Source organism: Orcinus orca, chromosome 8 (genome assembly GCF_937001465.1).
Source record: "Orcinus orca chromosome 8, mOrcOrc1.1, whole genome shotgun sequence".
NCBI lineage: Eukaryota > Metazoa > Chordata > Mammalia > Artiodactyla > Delphinidae > Orcinus > Orcinus orca.
This window is the reverse complement of record NC_064566.1, coordinates 71,357,488-71,380,925: the sequence shown is the minus strand read 5'-3', so window position 1 is coordinate 71,380,925 and position 23,438 is coordinate 71,357,488. Positions and strand designations below refer to the sequence as shown.

Here is a 23,438-nt window from a genome sequence, read left to right as displayed (position 1 = left end):
TCTTAAATTTACCAAGGCTTGACTTGTGACCCAAGATGTGATCTATCCTGGAGAATGTTCTATGATCACTTGAGAAGAAAGTGTATTCTGTTGTTTTTGGATGGAATGTCCTATAAATATCAATTAAGTCCATCTTGTTTAATGTAACATTTAAAGCTTGTGTTTCCTTATTTATTTTCATTTTGGATGATATGTCCACTGGTGAAAGTGGGGTGTTAAAGTCCCCTACTATGATTGTGTTACTGTTGATTTCCCCTTTTAAGGCTGTTAGCATTTGCCTTACATATTGAGGTGCTCCTGTGTTGGATGCATAAATATTTACAAATGTTATATCTTCTTCTTGGACTGATCCCTTGATCATTATGTAGTGTCCTTCTTCATCTCTTGTAATAGTCTTTATTTTAAAGTCTATTTTGTCTGATATGAGAATTGCTACTCCAGCTTTCTTTTGATTTCCATTTGCATGGAATATCTTTTTCCATCCCCTCACTTTCAGTCTGTATTTAATCCATTTACTTTTAAGGTAATTATCGATATGTATGTTCCTATTACCATTTTCTTAATTGTTTTGGGTTTGTTATTGTAGGTCTTTTCCTTCTCTTGTGTTTCCTGTGTAGAGAAGTTCCTTTAGCATTTGTTGTAAAGCTGGTTTGGTGGTGCTCAGTTCTTTTAGCTTTTGCTTGTCTGGAAAAGTTTTAATTTCTCCATCGAATCTGAATGAGATCCTTGCTGGGTAGAGAATCTTGGTTGTAGGTTTTTCCCTTTCATCACTTTAAAAATGTCCTGCCACTCCCTTTTGGCTTGCAAAGTTTCTGCAAAAGATCAGCCGTTAACCTTATGGGGATTCCCTTGTATGTTATTTGTTGTTTTTCCCTTGCTGCTTTTAATATTTTTTCTTGTATTTAGTTTTTGATAGTTTGATTAATATTTGTCTTGGTGTCATCTTATTTTTTAAGTCATTCCCATGCATATTTCACTACAGAAATCTCTTTTTTTAAAAGACTCTGATATATTTTATCTATTGGGACATTTTTCTGATATGTGATAGACAACAGAAATCTAGGAAGGCATAGACAAAGCAAAGAAATAAAAATCACTTATAATCACTAATCTTTGATATATTTTCTCCCACTGTTCTGTGCATTTATGTATTGTTATATTTCATTGTTTTTCCTCTCTATATGAATTATTTCTTTTCATGAAATATCCCTGAAATAACTTTAATAGTACTCATCATACAGCTATATCATTGTGCAGTTAATCATTCTTCTAATATTAGGTCTTTAAGTATTTAGTATTTTAAATATAGCTAAAATAAGTATCTTTCGTTGGCATCTTTATTTCCATAAAATAGTTTTGTAGATATACCATTACTATATCATAGTTTAAAGTATGCATATTTTTAAAAGTTTTGTTACATATTGCCAGCATTCTTCGGGAAGGTTAGTTTACCAGTTTGATATATTTTTTTCCTGCCATTTTATTGAGATATAATTGACATAGAAAAGTGTGTATGTTTAAGGTGTACAACATAATGATTTGATATATGCATATATTGTGAAATGATCACCCCCCCTAAGTTTAGTTAACATCCATCACCTCACGCAGTTACATTTTTTTTTCCTTGTGAATTTTCAAAGTCTACTCTCTTAGCAACTTTCAAATATACAATATAGTATCGTTGACTATAGTCATCATGTTGTGCATTACATCACCACTACTTACTTATCTTTTAACTGGAAGTTTGCCCTTTTTTACTGCCTTCACCCAATATCCCCACCATCTCCCTTTTAAAATTTGCAAAAGTATATATCCTTATTGCAACAAGTATTTTTTTACCTTTGTAGTAAGAACATTTTTTATAGCTTTGTCAGTGTGAATATGACAACTGCTTTTGCACCATGAGCCGTATCAAGAATTAAAACTGTACTAGCCACTAAGTCTTCCATGTGTGCCCTACAGCAATTAAATTTACCTTCTACCCCTGCTAAAAGTAACCACTATCCTAACTTTTACAGTAGTCTTCTTACATTACTTTATACTTTTATTACTGAAGTGTATACATCTCTAGACTCTTAGCCTTGCCTTTTCAAGTATTGTATTTGATATGTCTTTTAAGTCTCTCTTCATCTATAGTCTTCCCCTTGCCCTTCCTTTCTCCTTCCCTCCCTCCTTCACTCCAATATATTTTATTGTAGAGTTTTCCACAGTCCAGGTTTTGCCGATTGTATTATGGTATGGTTCAACTTTCTTCTGTTCTCTGAATTTCCTTCACATGAATTCAGAGGTTTATTCAGATTCAGGTTCAACTCCTTTGGCAAGGCTATAGGGGATATATCAGGAGGCACATAATTTGTGGCTGATTCTTCTTTTTGGGATATCAGCAGCTGTTCATGCTCTGTACCGAGATGTGTTAATTCACTGGGGTTGCCAAATGGTGATATTCTGATTTCATGATTTCCTTTTCAGCTTAGTTGAACTCTTTCTGTAAAGAAACACTTTCTCTTATCTAAATTTTGGTTAACCAGCAGTTCAGTTCATATAAGAAAGCCAGGATAAATGCTTGATTCTTTTTCCTTATTTATCAGTTTTCCCAAAAATGAATTTACTCCCTACCATCCCATGAGGGTGACTAATTTTTTTAAGTGTCATTATGAATGCATGTATTTATATGTAGTCAACAATTTCTAATTCATTGCAGATGGTATTTTTGAAAAAAAAAATTCCCACCTTTGGTCTGAGGGGCACTTTTCAAGTTACCTCCTGAGTTCTTTTGACATAACCATAGTAATCTTTGCTATCTGGTATGACAAGGTATACCAGACTCATCAGGAAATCTTGTATGTTTCCTGCCACAGGCTTAGAATAACCATTTCTCTAAGAAGTTCTGGTTTCTGTTAGTAGGAAGTGGTATTTCAAACCATAATCTGGGTGCTAAGGATAATTATTTGCTGGGTTGGTCTAATTTCTAAGTCTTTTCAGTGGATAGAGCTAGGAGACATATGTTTTTAAAGATAAAGTATTATACCTCATGAGTTCATACTGGTGCTTTCAATTTAAATTCAGTACTAGAGTTTTTACATAACTTCTTCTAAGTTACATGTGTATCTTCTTCCTTCCACACCAGAAATCCCGATTCTCAAAGACAGAGGGGATAATAACATTAGTATGCTACATAATTACTCATTTGCTTTATCCCACCATGGTCTTAGAATAACAGTATTAATAGTATCATCACCAGTACATTTACTGAAAAGTTAAATTTTTTTCCATTTGCTCCCATTTTAAAATGAATTGTATTATATTTATGTCATCAGAGCATGTGTAGACTTTACATAGTCTCCCTTTTGTACACATACTTTTTGCCTTTTACCCCTGACTTCTACAAGTAGCTACATATTTTGTGCCAATAACCAATTCTTATATGGATGTCTTTCTGGTCTTTTTCTTTTGTCTGGAGTTGTTCTCTTGTAAATGTTTCAGCAAGGCTCATAAGAACTATATTCTGAGTATTTGTATGCTGATAGCAGCTTTATGTCCTTTATATTCGAGTTAGTTTTGTAGGGCATAAAATTCTTGGCTTACATTTGATTTTATTGAATGTCTTAAATATGTTGCATTTTTTTTGGCATAAAGTTTCAAAGTCTGATGATAAACTAAATTTCCTTTCCTTCTAAGTCACTTTTTTTACTTGGATTTGTGAAAGATTTTGTTTTTTCTTTTTCTTTGGAGTCCAGTTATTTTGCCAGAATATGTCTTCATGTTTTGTGTTCTGGGTCTATATTATCAAGTATACGTGTATGCTATTTTAATTGGTAATTTCCAATTAAAAAATTTCATGAATTTTTTCTTTAATCATAGTTCTTAGTATTTGTTTCATTTCCATGTATGGCTTGCTTCTTCTGGACTCCTGTTATTCCTGTGCTGGCTCTTCTTTGCCTATCTTCATCATTTGCCACTTTCTCTTGAATCCTTTTTATGCTTTCTATTCCTGTTTTGGTTTTATATTTTGCTTTTCACTGTCTGTTTCTTTTAATTTAATATCCATTGTGTTTATTTGCTCTTGAGTTTCTTCTAACTTAGTCTTTATTTCTGATTTTTTTTTCTTTTATTTCTAATTTGTTCCCAAGTCTCATTTCATTTCTGAGTTTCTCTAATAACTCAGCTGTTAGACTGGGCAGAACCCTTCCTGGTTTCAGTGGTACTTCTTAGATTGATCTGTTGTTCTTCCCTGTAGTTCTGGAGGAAGAAAGCTAAAACAAGGAAGCAGAACAAACACTACAAATTATAAGACTCTCTTGTGAGTCTCTTGTTCTCCACTCCATCTTATATCCATTTGTTCCTTCACACATTTGCCGACAGCATCTAGATCTTGTGACTGTTGCTGGTTTTGGGGTTTGATGGAATGCTTTGTCCTCCAGTTCTGTCTTGAATGATTTTTGTGTGTTTTTGATTTTACTATCTAGTTGCTCTATTTTTTAAAATATCAGTTATATTGAAATATAATTCACACGCCATAAAATGCACTCTTGTAAAGTATGTATTTCAGTGTTTTTATTATATTCATAAAGTTGTATAACTATCTGATTCCAGAGCATTTTCATTCTGTGTGTTTTTGTGACAGGTTCTGTGTAGTTGCTACTACTGCCATGTTTCTAGGATTTGTTGCAACAAATTTGAACGTCCCTTTACCCCTTGCCTGTCCTATCCCACTTTCCAGAAGTAATCCATGTTAACAGGTACCTAATGAAACACTGTTAATTTTGTACCTGTACCATTCTTAACTCCGAACTATTTCCCAGACTATCAGTGTCAGAAAGGAAACTTGAACTTCCTTTGGTAATTTGTTGTTGGTTAAGAGGTGAGTTTTGTTGTTTTCAAAGGTGTAATCTCTTAATTTTGTATAACTACAGTGGCTGTTCCTGTATCTTCCTAATTTTTTTTCCATTAGTGCTCTAAGAAGCATGATTTTATCCATAAGACAGGATGCATATTTTATACATAAAGTAGGAGAATATTTTTTTCTTAAAATAGAGAAAGATTCAATCCAGAAAAATTTAGTTCTTCAGCCATAGCTTATTGTGAACACCAAATATTTCTCATTTTGTTCTGTACTTGTAGATTTACATCTTTGAAAATAGTGATAGTATTATAATACTCTGTGCTTTTATACTTGTTCAGTCTTTTTGTTTAATAGTAGTTGTGTGGTTATAATAGAAGCCAGTCATTATGATTGCAAAGCACTTTGCAAATATTAAGATTAAAAGGTGAAGAGGAAGGGAGGTGAAGAAGCATGGGCCAGGGGTAAAGTAGTCCCTGCACATGGAGCTTGCTGGTCTGGTGACTTCAGTCTTCTTTATGAAATTATGTTTGAGTAGGACTTGAAATATGGATAGGGAAATTTTACCTTCATTTATGTTATCACATATAATTTTAACAAAAGGAAGTCAGGGTGAGAGTATATTCTTGTTTTATGAAGAACATGTGATAGAGCGTGGTTGTGTTAAGTTGCCTTGAGCCAGCCACATTTTCCTGTGGAGTTTTCCTACCATCAGTAATGTGTATCATCTTTGATTCTATTGGATATTTTGTGGCATTCTTGGGGATGTCAACATACAATGGATGTTCATTCATTTATGATTTCCTGTGATGTTTGCTTTTTTTTTTCCAGGCAAAAGGTGGAGGTTATGAAAGTGAAGATGCCTATCAAAATGCAGAACTAGTTTTTCTAGATATCCACAATATCCATGTTATGAGAGAATCTTTACGAAAACTTAAGGAGATTGTGTACCCCAACATTGAGGAGACCCACTGGTTGTCTAACTTGGAATCTACTCACTGGCTAGAGCATATTAAGGTGGGTATGTTATTATTTCTTTAAACTATCATAGGATATCAAACAAGGACTTTCTCTGCCCTTTTGTCTATATCGGCTCTTTTCTTACCATTGAAATCAAGATGAAAGTATCTTTTTAAACAGCGAAAAATTGATAACTGCTTTGATAATTAGAACTACTTTTAAGTTTTGGTGCCTGAATGAATTAATTTTCTGTATTATGCATTTGGTTCAGTTGTACTTCTTTTGTTCCCTCTCTTTCCCATCCTATCTGAATTCCGCCCATCCTTCAGATCCCAGCTAATATTTCATTTCTTCCATGAAGTCTTCCCAGATTGCATTCGTTTTCATTTTCTCTGAACTTTTCACTTTACTTTTGCTTTCCAGCTAATCAGGTGTTACCATGCACTTGATTTAATTACTTTTATGTGTCGCCCAACTTATATTGCTAATTCATGGAGAGTAGGACAGGCTAAATCATATTTCTTCTTTGTCTCCTCAGGAGCCAGGGCAGCACTATATGATATGAATAAAGCACTCAATAAATAATTGTTGCATGGCTTGTGAAAACCATTCTGGTCAGGCACATGAGGTGAAATAGTTAAATGAAGGATACCATTTGAATGCTAAATGATTTGGAGACTACCGTGTGAACCCTAGCTTGCCTAATATGTTAATATATATAATGTTTTTTGTTTTTTGGTTTTTTTTTTTTGCGGTACGTGGGCCTCTCACTGTTGTGGCCTCTCCCGTTGCGGAGCACAGGCTCCGGACGCACAGGCTCAGTGGCCATGGCTCACGGGCCTAGCCACTCCACAGCATGTGGGATCCTCCCGGACCAGGGCATGAACCCGTGTCCCCTGCATTGGCAGGCAGACTCTCAACCACTGCGCCACCAGGGAAGCCCAATATATATAATGTTTGAAGCACCAAATGTTATTTCAGTTAATATAGTTACAAATATTTTCAGATAGTGTCTGAATTTCAGTAAGATACCTTACCAAACTATAGGTTTCTATAATATATATGACCACATATATTCATATTATGAAATAAATGGAAATGAGATTTTTCATGTTAAGAAGGAGCAGATTGTACTCACATTAAAACCTCTAAAACTAAGACAGAATTGAAAGCTAAATTGACCTAATGACAATTATAGACTATTTTGATTACTGTTTCTCTTCTAGAAACATAGAAGCTTGAATGTAGCAAAGTGTATACACACTCTTTTGTTAAAGAGAATGGTCACAGGACCATCTATTACATTGTATGATGTATAAGTAGAAAACCATAAGACTTGATTCAGAACTAACGTAAATTGCAGCATTCTGTAAGTTCCAGGTCAATTTTTAGCAGGTACAACATTCTCTCCAAAAATCTGGCTATAGGGCTTCCCTGGTGGCGCAGTGGTTGGGAGTCCGCCTGCCGATGCAGGGGACACGGGTTCGTGCCCCGGTCCGGGAAGATCGCACACGCCGCGGAGTGGCTAGGTCCGTGAGCCATGGCCGCTGAGCCTGCGCGTCTGGAGCCTGTGCTCTGCAACGGGAGAGGCCACCACAGTGAGAGGCCCGCGTACCAAAAAAAAAAAAAATCTGGCTATAACCGAAATAAGTTTCCTTAGAAGTTTAAGAGGTACAGTTGTGTCTGGACCACTTTCTCCTCCCCCAGTCCTCACATCTGCAAGGCTTACCCACTTACTTTCTTTAAATCTCTGCTCAAATATCACTTTCTCAAAGATGCCTTTCCCAACCACTTCATATAAAATAGCAGTTCTGCCAGCACTCCCTAGACCTAGATGGTGCTTTTTCACTTACTGCCCTCTGACACACTGTGTATTTCTTTCCTTATTTGCACCTGGCTGGCCTCACCTAAGTAGAATGTAAACTTTGTTAAGCCAGCACTTTGTTCTGTTTGCTGCTCTATTTCCAACACCTGGAGCTGTGCCTGCCACATGGTAGGGGACTCCGTAAATGTTTATCTTTTGAATGAATGAATGAATCAATGAATCAATGAAGATGACCACTTTGGATAACTCTTTCTTGTCAGTCTTAACTCTCCAGCTGTTTTAATCCTTTGGGTCAGTGATGTGTAAGTTTGGATATACATTTGAATTTTAGGTAGAAGTTATTTAAAATAGTAAGTTAGGATTAGTGGAGAATGGGGACCAGGTGTTTGTTTTTGTTTTTTTTAATGTTCACAAATGACTCTGATGCATAGTTAAGATTGAGATTGCTTCAGAGTACCCCACTTCCAGAATATGCCTACAGTTATAATCAAAAGGAGGTCATCATGAGATTCTCTAAGCCTAGTATATCTTTTCGTTCATTCTTATCTATGTTTGTGTAATTATGCTGTTCTTTAAGTATGATTTGGCCATTGCAGAGAAAAATGTGGCTATATTGTTCATTTTAAAGGATACCATACTTTGTGTTTCTTTTTTGGTTACATCTAATTCTGTCTAGTTTTAACTCAAGATCAGCTTCAGGAAAGGTAAATTATTTTGCAGAGTCTCTGCATATTTAAAAAAAAAACCTGAAATTATTTTAGATACCAGTTAAATTGACATGGTAATATATTGGTCTGATCAGAATTTTCCATTCATACTGATAGAAAAAAAAGCAGCTTACTCTGAAGTTTTATACTGTGCTTGCTGTATGCTATATGATGTATATAAAAACAGTAGAATAAGTGCTATAGAAGCTGTAGAATATTTTAAAATATCCAACTTTATGGCTTTCATATTCTAATTTGGTTAAGTATCAACAGGTAAGACTAAAGTTGGTGTATTATTTTTATTTAAATGGATGATGTTGGAATATTTGAAGATTCTCAGAAATAGATCTCTTTAGAACTTAATCCTTCTTTCCTCTTACTCATATTTTTGATTTGTTTAGAACTCAAAGGCACCTTTTGTTTGGATATTTCATTGTGCAGATTAATAGGAGTCTGCATTTATGAGATTTTTTTTAGTTTTAAAAGCAAAATTTGTGTATCTTCTACCATTCACAAAAATTCTTTTTGGGAAGGGACTGATGTTTTTTTCTCCACATGGTATTGAGACAGTCATCTCTAAACAAAATTCTATTAGTAAATTATGAAGAAGGAAGCATTTAATTTTTTAAAAAATTAATTTAAAAAATCTGTTTGCAGCTTATTCTCGCAGGGGCTCTTAGGATTGCTGACAAAGTAGAGTCAGGAAAGACGTCTGTGGTAGTCCACTGCAGTGATGGCTGGGATCGCACAGCTCAGCTGACCTCCCTGGCCATGCTCATGTTGGATGGATACTACCGAAGCATCCGAGGATTTGAAGTCCTTGTAGAAAAAGAGTGGCTAAGCTTTGGACATCGATTTCAGCTTGTGAGTAAAGAACCGTGACTCATTGTATCACATATGCATGTCATGTAAGGCGTGTGAAAATCATGCCTTTACTCACTAGATATTCATCTAAATCTGATCCTTTGTTCTAATGGGTAAACTTCCCAAGAGAACTTTGAGCTTGTTTTGGAAGCACTGGGTTATCCTGATGTGGCTCTGCAGTCTGGAGCCAGGGTTAGCTGTTTGTCATGCTCCTGACCCAGTCTCTTCCATACTCTCTATCGGAAATAGGAGATACCCTTCTGTGACTTCCACCTTCAAATGATAGTTCAGAGCAGCATGGACTGTTACGGAGCTACAGGGCGCTTCTAGCTTTTCCTGTAGACTTAAAAAAACGTGAGACTGGCCTATTATTCTTAATTTAAAGTAGCCCTACAAAGTAACACTACTCACACAGGATCAGGGTCTAAAACAATTTAGACTGGGACTAAAAGAAATAACAGAGAAAAAATAATTTAATTTAGAGTTGGGAATAAAATAGCTTTTCTGTTACCCTTAATGACCATATGTATGGAAAGTGTTGCAGTTAGTTTTATGGAAATGACAAATTTTTGTGCCCTCTATATGACTTAAAATTTATTTTGTTGTTATCATTCGTATCAAGTCTAAAAGTTGGAAGGGCCTCAGAGTCCAGGGAATGTCTTCTCTGGTGTCCCCGTGAAATGGTTGTTTGGTTTCTTCATTAACACCTCCAGAAATAAGCAGCAAGTCCCTTCCTGAGGCTGTCCAGTCTCACTGAAGAAAGTCTACCTACTACAAACTTTTTCTTCATATGAATTAAAATTTACTTCTCATTTTCTTACATTCCCCTTTGGAGATAAGAAGAACAAATATGACTACTAATCCAAATAAGATAGCCCTGCAAATATTTGAAAGTAGCTGTCTTCCTGTGTCAGTCACTTCAGTTCTGGCAAAATGTCCGTTTTCTTCAGTCTTTTCTCATCCTGATCCCCTCACCCTCCCCTTTGTCCTCTGGACTTTGCTCATGGCTTTCTACAAGTGTGGTACCCAAAACTGTAGTAGTTCCTAAAATAGAGGAATGGGGTTATTATGTCCCTTTTAAAGGATACTGTGCTTTTGTATTTGCTTTTTGTTACAACATACTTTAGATTCATGTAGCTTTTAATTAAATAAACATTCAAGTGGTTTTTAGCTGTGTTTCTGCTAAACTCTAAATTTGGAATCAGCAAACTTGGGAACAGTTACCTTGTAGGCCTTGGTTCTCATGTATGCCCATCCGTGGTATGTGTTAGTTGTAATCATAGAATTTAGAGAGTGCGGAGCAGGAATATTTTCCCAGGAAAGAGGAGCAGTGTGAGCAAATGGTGAGTGTGAGTGTCTCACACTGGGTGGGACTGAGTGGCTGGAGTAGAGTCGAGGGAGGGGCAGGTTTAGAAAATCTGGAGATGAGAGTTAATATTGTTCAGAGGCCTTGAAGCCCCTGAGAGTGTGATTTTTGGCAGCATTTTCCTAGATTAGCTGAAAGACTTTCTGAAATATGTTTGCTCAGATGCTGTCTCTAATGTTAACCGTTAGTATCCAGTAGCTACCAGCAGTGTTTATGAAAAAACTTGCAAGAAATGGACATTTAAAGGTAGTCTGCTCTTTTGAACTTGAACTGTTAAATAAAATTGGTCATCTGGAGTATCTATTCAAATAGCTCATGTTTTTCAATTCTCTATAAAACGTACTTACCATGAAAAGACCATTAAAAAAAAAAAAAAAATGGGGCTTCCCTGGTGGCGCAGTGGTTGAGAGTCCGCCTGCCGATGCAGGGGACACGGGTTCGTGCCCCGGTCCGGGAGGATCCCACGTGCCGCAGAGCGGCTGGGCCCGTGAGCCATGGCCGCTGAGCCTGCGCGTCCGGAGCCTGTGCACCGCAACGGGAGAGGCCACAGCGGTGGGAGGCCCGCGTACCGCAAAAAAAAAAAAAAAAAAGAAATGAAGAAGAATGAAGTTTTAGTCAGCCAAAGCCGTACATGTTCATATAAATATAACCAAAATCATAAATATTTCAGACTGTTTGAAGTTGCAGTGGATTCCTAAATTATTGAATCTGGTTACCTACTCCATTTTTTCCCCCTTAGTTGTTATCTGAAAGCAGAATTTGACAGTTAAAGGACATCTGATCAAGAGGGTATGCTCACATGGTTAATACAGGGCAATGATTCTCAAACTTTTTGATTTCTGGACCTCTTTCCTTTTTTAACAATTATTGATGACCCAAAAGAACTTTGTTTATATCTATCAGTATTTACCATATTAGAAATTAAATTTTAAAAATTTAAATATTATTTAAAGAAATAAATCTGTTTTCTTAGTCCATTTGGGCAGCTATATTTCTCACAGTTTTGATGGCTGGAAGTCCAAGTTCAGAGTGCCAGCATGGCCTTCTGGTGAAGGCCTTTTTCCGGGGTGCAGACTGCCAACATTTCGCTGTGTTCTTGAATGGTAGAAGAGGGCTGGGGCCTCTGTGGGGTCTCTTTTTTTTTTTTTGTGGGGTCTCTTTTGATAAGAGCATTAATCTCATTCATGAGGATTCCACCCTCATGACCTAGTTAGCTCCTAATACCATCACACTGGGCATTAGGATTTCAACATGTGAATTTTGGGGGAACACAAACATTCAAACCATAGTACTATTATATATTAACATAAATAACATTTTAAAGAAAAATAACTATATTTTCCAAAACAAATAAAGAAGTTTAATGAGAAGAGTGACATTATTCTACATCTTTTGCAAATTTCTTTAATGTCTGGCTTAATAGAAGATAGCTAAATTTCATGTCTCCTTCTGCATTCAGTCTGTTGCAATATGTTCTCTGTTGGTTGAAGAAATGAGGAAAATCTGACCACACACAGATATGTAGGTTGAAAAATAGAGAATATTTTAATTTTTTTCAGGGAATTGTGGATATTTTTCTTTGATACTGTGCCAAAACTCGACAAATGGTAGTTTCTTAGCAGTTAATTGTAATGTGGAATCCAAAACTAACTCAATGAATTTTTCGTTGTTTGTTCTATTAAATTCCTTTGGTCTGTCTTGCACTTTGAATAAATAGATCTCTTACCCATGCATGATTTTGTAACATCAAGTGTTGGTAATTTGGAAAATACTGGCTTACTGATTTACACAGCCCTTCCAATATTAATGCATTTCATTACATACTATAGTCACATTTGTTAATACCGCTACTGATTTTATCAGAAAAGTATTATCAAACTCATTGTAGCAGATAAAAATTTCCCCCAAGTCTAATTTTCACTCAGAAACTTGAATTGTATCATTGGTAACAAATACTGTCCATTGTTTTCCTTGAAGTGACGCATTCACTTTTGTACATTTTCAAAAAAATGTCTGCAAGATATTCAGGTCTTAATAATCATAGTTCATATATTGTTCTTTCAAGTCAAAATGATGTTCCATGAAAAAGCCGTGTTTCCTACCATCCTACTTAAGTCTGCAGCAGAAGCATATTATGTGTATTTCCCATTTTGTTAATAGGATACTTAAAAATTTTGTACTCAGATGGGGAGATTTAATAAAGTTAATAACTTTTACTGCTTCATCAAGGAAACTGGCTTAAGAGAGATTGGCTTTTTTTTTTTCCTTCTTTTACTGCACGTGTTTGGCAAGGAAGAATATAATAACTGCTAGTATAGATTGATTTCAGTGCCTTGCTTCTTGATTCCTACTAAGGTACCAGAAGTTTTTATTCTTCATCACTTTAACACCATTAGTGCAAATGTCAACACATTGAAAAAGGCAAAACGTGTCTTAGTAATATTATAAAAATAGTTTTGAACTCACAGACCTGCCCTGCTGCCGGAAGTCTGTGGACCATACTTTTAGAATCACTGTTTTTGGTTACAGAGTAGAGGTTTATCTCAGTCACTGGGGGCAGAAGTCTTCAGAGGAGAAAAAAAAATTGAGAAAGTAGGTGAGTGCATGCTTGAGGGGAGATGTCAAGCATTTTTTAAAAGTTTTCAAAGATTTGTGCTAATGTGATTCTTTTTGAAAGACAGTCTGGAGCTCAGATGCAACAGGTCCCCTTCATGCACTGGCCAAGGTGTTAAAGGAGAAGGGTGCTTCCTGAAGCTAGTGTACAAGGAACTGTTAATATTCAGGGCAAAATCTACAGAAGAAAAATCTGGGCTCTGAGGTCTGGCTGCTCCTGTGTTCCATTATCAGCCTTTTAGGATCTGAGTTTTGTTTATTAAACTGAGTTGTAATTCCTGTTACAAGTGTCTCATGTTAGGAAATAACCTGGCAGTTTGCACATTGAAATGTTAATAGAGATTTCTGCTTGGTGGGATTATGGTAATTTCTGTTTTCCTTGCAGTGCTCTTTTAAAAAGATATTATGAATTTTTAAAAATATTGAGCAAATATTACTTTTCTTGGAAAATAAAACTACTTTCAGTAAAAGCTGAAAAATCCCACAAAGCTTATATAATATTTCATTCTTTGCTTCAGAGACTTGGCCATGGAGATAAGAACCATGCAGATGCAGACAGATCACCTGTTTTTCTTCAGTTTATTGACTGTGTCTGGCAAATGACAAGACAGGTAATTTATCTGGGATATCCATTCTTACATCTCTCTTTTAAGCTGTCCAGTCAGAGTTGGATTTGATCACTGATTATCTTACATTTCATGAAAAATGGAAATTCTTGTAAGTTTTCTAGGTACTAGAACTATTACCTATTATTACATTATGAATTAAGTTAAACGATATTATTTGGAGGTAGTATTAAACACTTGACAATTTGATTCCATTAGCATTTCAATGCATGGCATTGATAATAACCCCTGAGAGGTTTCCTCTTTTGTTTTGGACAATTAGTGTTAAATAATGGCTTTATATTCACCCAGAAACTCATCTGTACATTGCTAAAGGAGGTAAAGAAATGAAATAGGCTAGGTAACTCAAGCGAAATGAAATCATGTTTTAAGCACTTTCGATGGAAAAATGTATTTAGATGGGAATTATGGCAAGGTATGTATGTAATAGATTCAGTTCTTTTTGTTTTTAGGTATGGAAAGAGAGATTATGTTCTTTTAGACTTAATCAACATTCTAGCAAATGATTTGAAATATTACTGTAAATAGATTTAGTCTTTTGGAAAGATACCAGAAGAGATTGAAAAACACCTGATTTATTATGGGATCACTTCACTAATGAGGCAAGGAATTGGTGTCTTAAAAATGTTTAACTCAGGAAAAATAATCTCAGAACCCAAAAGTTAGATACAGTTCATTGGTGTATCAGTTAATTATTTTTTTTCAGTTAATTATTTATCCAAGAGTTTTATTAGACCTCAAACAACTGGGAGCCTGGTTAGTTTTTCATTAGACTGCCACAGGAACATAAAGCAGTTGCTGGCTCTGCTTGGCTTTAGGATTGTGTTCTGGTTTCAATAAAATACTCTTTATTTCATTAAGAGAAAAATGGTGATCCTCAAGTGAAATACAATAATTACATATCGAATAGTTTATTTTTCTCCCATAAGCATTTCAGTTTGGGTGGATTGTTTTGAAACCTGCTGGCTTAAATGAAGTGTCGTAATAGATATGACTACGGTTTGTTAAGGCTGGTATTTTAACACGTGATGCAAATGTGTATACAATTCAGTTTTGTTCTACAAATTAGGCCCTTGGCATACTAGGGGGAAGGGAGACACAACATGCTTATTAGTTTAATAATGTTTACTGCTTCTTGGAGTAGGTTTGAATTTTTCCTTTGGAACTGCCTTTGAGATAGTTTTTGATATATTAGCTATTACAAATCCTTATCAATCCTTTTTTTTGGGGGGGGGGGTGTTTGACCATAAACAATAGGACCTACTTTTGACCATTATCAATCTTTAAGTAATATTTGACAGTGTTGGTAAAAATCAAATATGCCATATCAAAGGACTACAGAAGTCATCATTGATGGTTAAGTGTACTGCTTTCTGGGGAACATACCTTGAAGGGAGCAATGTGTGTGAACTATTAGTTCTGGTATATTTGTTAGAAAAACAAAATCAGTCCCATTTACCAATTGTTCACATAGAAGAGTACATGACAAATGCATTTCTTTCTTAGTAGTTGTGTTAACTTTTTATATGCTGTATATCTAAAAGCAATTTAACTAATTTTGAGCTTAAGTTAATAAATAATGTAATACCAGTTTAATCTTGTTTCGTTGATAGAACTTAAAATACCACTATAGTTGTGAGTCTTTATTGTAAATGTCTGCTTATATTTTTCTGTATGATATTTTCTTCCTGAGCATTGAATGTGTTAGATAGTAATAATGTTTATTGGCAATCGTCAGTTTTATGACTAATTGAATGTGCAGAGATTTAAATAGCAAATTTGTTAAAATGGGACCAATAATGTAATTAGCCAGATTCTACAGCTCCTTCTGCCCTCATCCTCATCCTCTCAGTCCTGGGATCAGGAAGCAGTTGATAAAGGGCCCTTTAGAGTTTAAACATGTAAGGAGACAAAATATTCCTCCTCTGCTCAGAATTTTAAAAACAAGAGCAGCAGTTACTACTTTATTTAAATAATGCTCTAAAATAATGCTATTTTAGTTTTGTTGTCAGGAAATGCTCACTGATTAAGCCATCTTCTCATAACTGAGATAATAGTTTTGCCACAAAGATGAAAGACTAATCATAGGCTTAGCTCCTTTGGCTTGCTATGTAATGAGTCAGGGTGCATTCATGGTTGACTAACAAATAAGGCTGTTAAGAGTGTGTATCAGTACAGGAGATGGGGCGACTTCCCTGGTGGTGCAGTGGTTGAGTCCGCCTGCCAGTGCAGGGGACACGGGTTCAATCCTTGGTCCGGGAAGATGCCACATGCCGTGGGCTAAGCCTGTGTGCCACAACTACTGAGCCTGTGAGCTACAACTGCTGAGCCCGCGTGCCACTACTGAAGCCTGTGCGCCTAGAGCCCATGCTCCGCGATAAGAGAAGCCACTGCAATGAGAAGCCCATGCACTGCAATGAAGAGTAGCCCCAGCTCGCTGCAACTAGAGAAAGCCCGCACGCAGCAACGAAGACCCAATGCAGCCAAAAATAAGTAAAAAATTAAAAAAAAAAAACAACAGTACAGGAGATGGGATTTGTTCTGTAAATGAATGAATGAGATTTGACAAAGTTTCTTACAATTGATTGGCTTTATGTTGGCATGTGCTTTATTACCTGCTTCATTTGCTTCACAGCCACAAAAATTATTATTCAAGAATTGTTCAAGAAGATAAATTGTTTGAGAAGATAAATTTGCCACGTTACCGTGCTTATAAATTTAGGAAACTTCAAGGCAAAGTTGTTTTCATCCCTGTCCCTTTTGCATGCAGTTCATACTGTTTTCCTCCACTATGGGGTAGGGATCATTCTAAGAAAAATTTGGCACCAATATTTATTTCCCAAATCCACAATCCAAATATTCATGGAATTCCTTTTCACAGTCCTGTAAATGGTACAGTGCTACATAGAAGCTTTCAGATAATTCTTGAAACATTAGATGGATAGGATGGATTATACTAAATCCCTTACCCTCCTTCCTGGGATCTGTAATTGGTCCTTGATACATTCCCCCAAAATTGTGTTGTTTGTGTAATAGCAAGACATCCAGTCAAGCACTTGTCCTAGGTTAAAGAGACAGTGAATTTTCTTTTTTTAGAAAGAGGCTGCCAGAGTACTGGATTACAAGATATCCTGGTTTGAGTGCATGTTCCTTGAAAAGATAAGTAGGTTGGCTTTTAAATGATCTGCATGTCTGCCTTGGAATTTATTTTTGTGCATTGCTGACATTTTCTGGAGACGTCGATATTTTTTTGTGTAATTCCTAGAAACAAAACTATGTTGAAAATTTAAAGAAACATCTTACTATGTTGCTTATGGTCATTTTTGGCAGAGAAAGACAAGTCAGAATTTATTAGGCTCAAGTTGAGGGTTAATTGATATAAACGGATGCAGAAACATCAAGATCAGACCATTCAAACTCTTAACTGTACAAGAAAAGGAGATATTAGGAAAAATTATCTCAGAAAATAATTTTGAACAGAAGACCAAGCAGATAATGCCATAATGGCTTAGAAATATATAGTCTTGAATATTGTTCAGCCTAATTTTAAGAAGTATTACAAAGGATCTGCCAGTATACAGGGATGAATATGCTTGAGAAAATGTCTTAATAATTTTGTGTGTTTGTGGTGTTTGATTCTGCAGTTTCCTACAGCATTTGAATTCAATGAATATTTTCTCATTACCATTTTGGACCACCTATATAGCTGTTTGTTTGGAACATTCCTCTGTAACAGTGAACAGCAGAGAGGAAAAGAGGTAAAACATGAGCCCTGACCCTCCCCCCGTATCCCTAATATGTGCTTTCTCTACTAGAGTGCATCCTCTGATGGATTTCAACTGAACAGTTGTTCTTTTGGATGATTCCTTTAGCTATATTTTATTTTATATGCTGTAATATGCTTCTTTCCATACATCTGAACCTGATCTATTTTAAAGCACCGCTGTCACAAGGCTGAATATGCTAGCCAGCTGTCAGTTGAGTTTACGGGTAGGAAGCAGTGTCTCCTAAAGAGAACTGAAGTATGTGTAGTCTTAGGAGTGCCCATCGCTCCTAAGTACCTGTCACTCCCTGCAGGATGGAAATCCATCAAAACAGGTGCAGAAAAATATAATTAGCAAAAAAAAATGTATTTGAATGAATGGACAGCTCACTTCCCCAAATATATTCTGCATATGTATGAGCCATTTTAAAGGTTTTTTTTAAATTGTAAAATAATACCATAAAACATTCGAACACTGAAAAGATATTAAGCAGAAAGTTAAAATTTGTTACCCCACTAGCCCAGAGTTACCACTTTTAAGTGGTTGATATTATTTAGAAGAAACCTTGTAAGCATTACATTTCAGGTTGTCTTCCTCAAAACACATCTGTCCTATGTATGAAATTCTAAATTATCTTGATTAGTGTCTCCCTCTGCTTCAGTTTTCATTCTAAAAAATGTGGCTATAAAATAGTTTCTTCATGTTTTTCTATAAAGCCTAGTAGCAAAGAATGCTTGCTCTGGAGCCAGGCTGCCTGGGTTCAAATCTTGGATCTTTGACTTACTGTGTGAAGTTGGGCAAGTTAATTTAGGCTTCTGTAAAGTAGGGATAATAGTACTTATTTACTAAAGTACTTAATACTGCTTACTGTTGTGAGGATTACATAAAATAAGCCATACAAAACACCATAATAACTGCCATGTAGTAAGTGCTTCCTAGACTAGAAATTCCTTGACGACCGGTATTAAATTTTTTAATTCACCATTACATCTTCAGTATGTAGCATGCAGTAAATATTTCCGTGCATAGTAGGCAGTCAAGAATTTATTGAATGTCTCATAAACAGTTGACATTTGTATATAAAGCTATGCATTTACTTACCATATGACCTGGTAATCACACTACTGGGTATTTATCCTAGAGAAATAGAAACTTTTTGTTCCCACAAAATTCTGATTTTCTTCCCACAAATGTTCATACCAGCTTTACTTACAGTGGCTGAAAACTGAAAACAACCTAAATGCCCTTCACCTGTGGTATTTCTATATGATGTAGTACTACTCAGCAATAAAAGAAACAATTATTGGTACAAAAAAAGAATTTCTTGCATGTTAGGTAATTAATAGATAACTTCCAAAGATACTTTCATTTTTTGAGAGCCTCAGATAGGATCCACTATATCTTTAAAAAAAGAAATGTTTTTAAAACTGAGCTATAATTTGCATTCCATAAAATTCACTCTTTTAAAGTGTATAATTTCGTGGGTTTTAGCATCTCTAGAGTTGTATAGGTATCACCACCATTAATTTCAGAACACTGAAAAGAAACCCCATACCTATTAGTAGTTGCTTCCCATTCTTCTCTCCTCTCAGACCCTGGCAAACACTAATCTGTCTCTTAATTTGCCTCTTCTGGACATTTCATATAAATGAAATCAGTCAGGGTGTGGCCTTTGTGTTTGGCTTCTTTCACTTAGCATAATGTTTTCAAGGTTCCATTTGTAGCGTGTATCAGTACTTCATTCCTTTTTATGACTGAATCATCCATTGTATTGATATACTGCATTTTATCCATTTATCAGTTGATGGTCTTTTGTGTTGTTTCTACTTTTTGGCTACTATGACTGATGCTACTTTGAACATTTGTGTACTGGGTTGTGTGTGCATGTGTTTTCACTTCTCTTGGGTATATACCTAAGAGTGGAATTGCTGGTATTGTAACTCTGTTTAACTTTTTGCAGAACTGCACAGTTTTCCAATACCCTCTAATTTTAATCTAAGTGGGGCTGTCACCACAGTGTCTTGAGTTCTCTCTCCCTCTGAAACAATTTAAATGAACACAATGTACCTCTTTACAAATTCCATCTAAAGTATAATTAGCTTATGTAATGGAGAATCTTTTTCCTTCTTATAGAATCTTCCCAAAAGGACTGTGTCATTGTGGTCTTACATAAATAGTCAGCTGGAGGACTTCACTAATCCTCTCTATGGGAGCTATTCCAATCATGTCCTTTATCCAGTAGCCAGCATGCGCCACCTAGAGCTCTGGGTGGGATACTACGTAAGGTGGAATCCACGGATGAAGCCACAGGTATGCCCTGCAATATACAATGAGAGTTTTTATCCATGCAGTTGTATGAATTACATTCGTCCCCTTTAAAGCAGCTAGAAAAATTATCTGTGCATATTTAAAGCTTTCACTTTTTCCTGTTAACAGTTTTAATTGCATAGTAGAAAAAGCACTACATAGGGATAATCAGTACACTTGGTTCTTATCATGACTCGCTTGTTTGGCCTTGGACAAGTCACTTCTGTTTTGTCTTTTTTCCCCTCTTCTATAAAATGAGGGCGCTGGACTAGAGGTCTTGTTTTAATAGGCTGGAGAAAATAGCTTTAGGAAAGTTAAAAGCCTAACAAAATTCTGGTTGATTTTTAAAAAATGTTATGGAATATTTACTGCTTAGAACTGTTTAAAAGACTAAAAAGTCTGCAACTAAATGACAGGAAATCTTTGAGTATTGGCTTTTAGATTACATTGTTACTTAATTATTTGTTGTATTTGGCTAAGTACCAGTTTCAGGGTATTCTGTGGAAACACTTGGGGGGCACTAGGGAAGCCAGTGAAAAGAGCAGTGGTGTCAGAGGAGTCCCTGAAGTTAGTTTTCACTGATGTTCTGGAAAGGTGGGTGTGGTTCCCATAGCTGAAAACACACACATTGCAGCATTGAGGGAAGGAGCTCTATACTGGAATGACTTGACTTTGGGTTTGTTTAGGATTGCCTAGTTAAATAATTTTAGGGTGTGCTGCTCTTGCAGGAGCCCATTCACAACAGATATAAAGAACTTCTTGCTAAACGAGCAGAGCTTCAGAAGAAAGTAGAGGAACTACAAAGAGAAATTTCCAACCGATCAACCTCATCCTCGGAGAGAGCCGGTTCTCCTGCACAGTGTGTCACTCCTGTACAGACTGTTGTGTGAGAGGGCTACTGGATGGGGCCATCGGTCATCGCCATGAACTCTGATTACAGTGGCAGCTTCATGAGGAGAAAGTTTCTGAATATAGAACCCATCTGTGAGAGAACTTAAGTCACTTTATTTATTTTAAATCTCTCTAGGATGAGTTTAGAACTGTAGCAGTGCAGGTGGTTTAAGTGAAATAACCCCACATGTAATTACATGTTTATGACACTAATCTTATAAGTCACCCAAAGAACATTAAAATGCTTCAGTCCTGGATCCACAGTGGGAACAAGTTTCTGATTTTAAAAGGAAAATGCTGTCTCAGAAATCTTGGTATGTGGTAAAATCAAAACACAAACTACTTCAGAAATACACTTCTTGATGGAAGAGCACTCATTGCACAGAAGGAGGAGCATCAGTTTTCAAACCAAACCAATACTGACATTTCATGGCATTATACATACTGGGCTTCAGTGTCATAATCAAGATCATTTGATGCTCCTTTGCCCATCATGGGTTTTTCCTTTTTGTAGTAAGTGATTTACTTTCACCATTCAAAACTCGTGTTCTTCATATAATAAGGCAAAGTCTTGAGGATATTATGGTGTAGTAATAGTTGAAAATTATTGCTGTCATTATTTATGTACTTAATTTAAGATGTATTAGATAGCTGTTCCAAAATGATGCCTTACAGATGTGCTTGGGAGGAGGATGGAGAGGAGAAAGTGGTAGCCATCCAGGATTTCAAAGAATTCCACATCCTTCAGATTAGTTTCCATTTGCACAATTACTAGAAACATCATGAAACATATTTAAAAAACTCATCTGCCCTACTTTATTATAGTTACATTTTTTTTTTGAACACAGAGAAGTTAACTGGCAAATTTTGAGGCAGTATGTAAAAGTTTAGTAGGACTGACATTTTTTCTGAAGTCTGTATAAATAGCATATGGTGAGAAGTACTGTGCTCAAATTTTACATGAAATATTTGACTATTACTTTCCTTTGCAAATTCTATAACTCCACTGAATGATTAAGTCTACCAAAGGATTTATTGCATGTAAAAATGTATTAGTCTCAATGCCAGTAAAGGAAATCCTGCTTCACTTCTTGGCTGCTACAGTAAGAATTCAGCGCTGGTATAAACACTTGACTCCCTGGTGTCTATTTTACTCTGTATAAGAGCCATATGTTATGTACTGTAACACAAAGGAGCTTCTTGTCCCTTGGGTCTTTAATTAAAAGAAAATTTCAACTGACTTTTAAACTTTGTCCTTGTTCTAAGTTGTTTGCCTTAAGTTTCTTTTGCAGAAATGTTATTTGGAATTTTTTGAGGAAAGGGCTGTTTCATAGCAGCTGCTCTAAAGGAAATGTTCAGTTTGATCAGATAAATCAAATACTCAAAATCAGTGTTTTTTCACTTGTTAACTCACTAGTCTGAACCTTTTGCCCTGCTCTTGGTTTTGCAATGAGTAAGTATAATTTCCGTTATTAGTACATCCAGTATTAGCAAAATTGGTACCAAAATGATTTTATCATTGAAATTTGTTATAAGAAAATTTATAACAGTATTTAAGTGACCAGTCTGTCAGTATTAAAGCTAAATTTTCTATTCCAAATATTTTATAAATCCATTCTCTCTGTGCATTGTTCCATTTCCCTCCCTTAAGCCTTTATCGTCTTGGTCTGATGCCACATAAAAGAATGTAGATGACTGAAGAGGTTCAAGAATTTAAAACTTCTAGTCTTAATACCCTCATATTCACTTGAAATTCCATTCAAAGCAATCTAATTCCATTCAGAATCTAAATTCCATTCAGAGCAATCTAAGTGCAAATCTGTCACTTCTCCTTTTAAAACTTTCCAGGGGTTTCCTTTTACCTTTTGCAGGAGTCTCCAAAGTGGAGTGCCTTTAAGATGATCCTTTAGTGAAGACATCAGCATCACAGTGACACCAGTGCTTCCTTTTCTCTCCCTTCGACTTCTAACGAATCAGACATCCATAACTGGACACAAGTGCCTCTGCACAGCATACCAGGACACCTGAGAGAGATTCATCTCTGTATCTGAAATTGGGTGAATGAAACCTCAAAAGAGGCTAGGGAGCCAAGGGAGATGTGGTGACACTGGCTGTGGCGGCAGCAACCTGTCCAGCAGAGGAGGTGGAAAGTGCAAAGGGTAAGTATAAGTCTACTCAGCTTGTGGGCTGCAGTTGGAGGGTCCCATTGCTTTTCAGCGACACCCCAGATTTCTGAGGAGAGATCTCCATGACAGACCAGTAATGAGTAAAGGAACTGAAACAGTAATCAAAAAAATCCCAACACAGAAAACTACAGTACCAGATGGCTTCAGTGGTGAATTCTACCAAACATATAAAGAAGAATGAACACAACCTTCCTCCAAACACTTCCAAAGTATTAAGGAGGAGGGAACTCTTCCAAAGTCATCTACAAGGCCAGCATTACATTGATACCAGAACCAAATGAGGATACAAGAAAACTACAGACCAATATCCCTGCTGAATATAGACGCAAAAACTCTCAACCAAATATTAGCAAACCAAATTCAAGGACACACAAATAGGATTATATACCATGACCAAAGTGGGATTGATCCCTTGTATGCAAGGATGATTTAACATATGCAAATCAATAAATGTAATAATACATCACTTCAATAAAATGCAAGAAAAAT

General features: G+C 36.0%; 1 protein-coding gene across 8 annotated transcripts in view; it reads left to right on the top strand.

The window, feature by feature from the left end:
- MTMR2 (myotubularin related protein 2) overlaps nucleotides 1-23,438 on the top strand; it is a 111,115-nt gene extending 87,677 nt beyond the window's left edge. For 6 of the 8 annotated variants that reach the window (XM_033420331.2, XM_049714149.1, XM_033420335.2 and 3 more), the window contains 6 exons: nucleotides 5,672-5,857; nucleotides 8,990-9,196; nucleotides 13,694-13,786; nucleotides 17,446-17,559; nucleotides 19,699-19,875; nucleotides 20,583-22,003. In XM_033420331.2, the coding sequence (XP_033276222.2) occupies nucleotides 5,672-5,857; nucleotides 8,990-9,196; nucleotides 13,694-13,786; nucleotides 17,446-17,559; nucleotides 19,699-19,875; nucleotides 20,583-20,762 (957 nt within the window). In that variant the 3' untranslated portion in view covers nucleotides 20,763-22,003. Of the gene's footprint in view, nucleotides 1-5,671; nucleotides 5,858-8,989; nucleotides 9,197-13,693; nucleotides 13,787-17,445; nucleotides 17,560-19,698; nucleotides 19,876-20,582; nucleotides 22,004-22,634 lie in introns of those variants that run through there. The other 2 variants (XM_049714146.1, XM_004265454.3) reach the window with 2 other exon arrangements.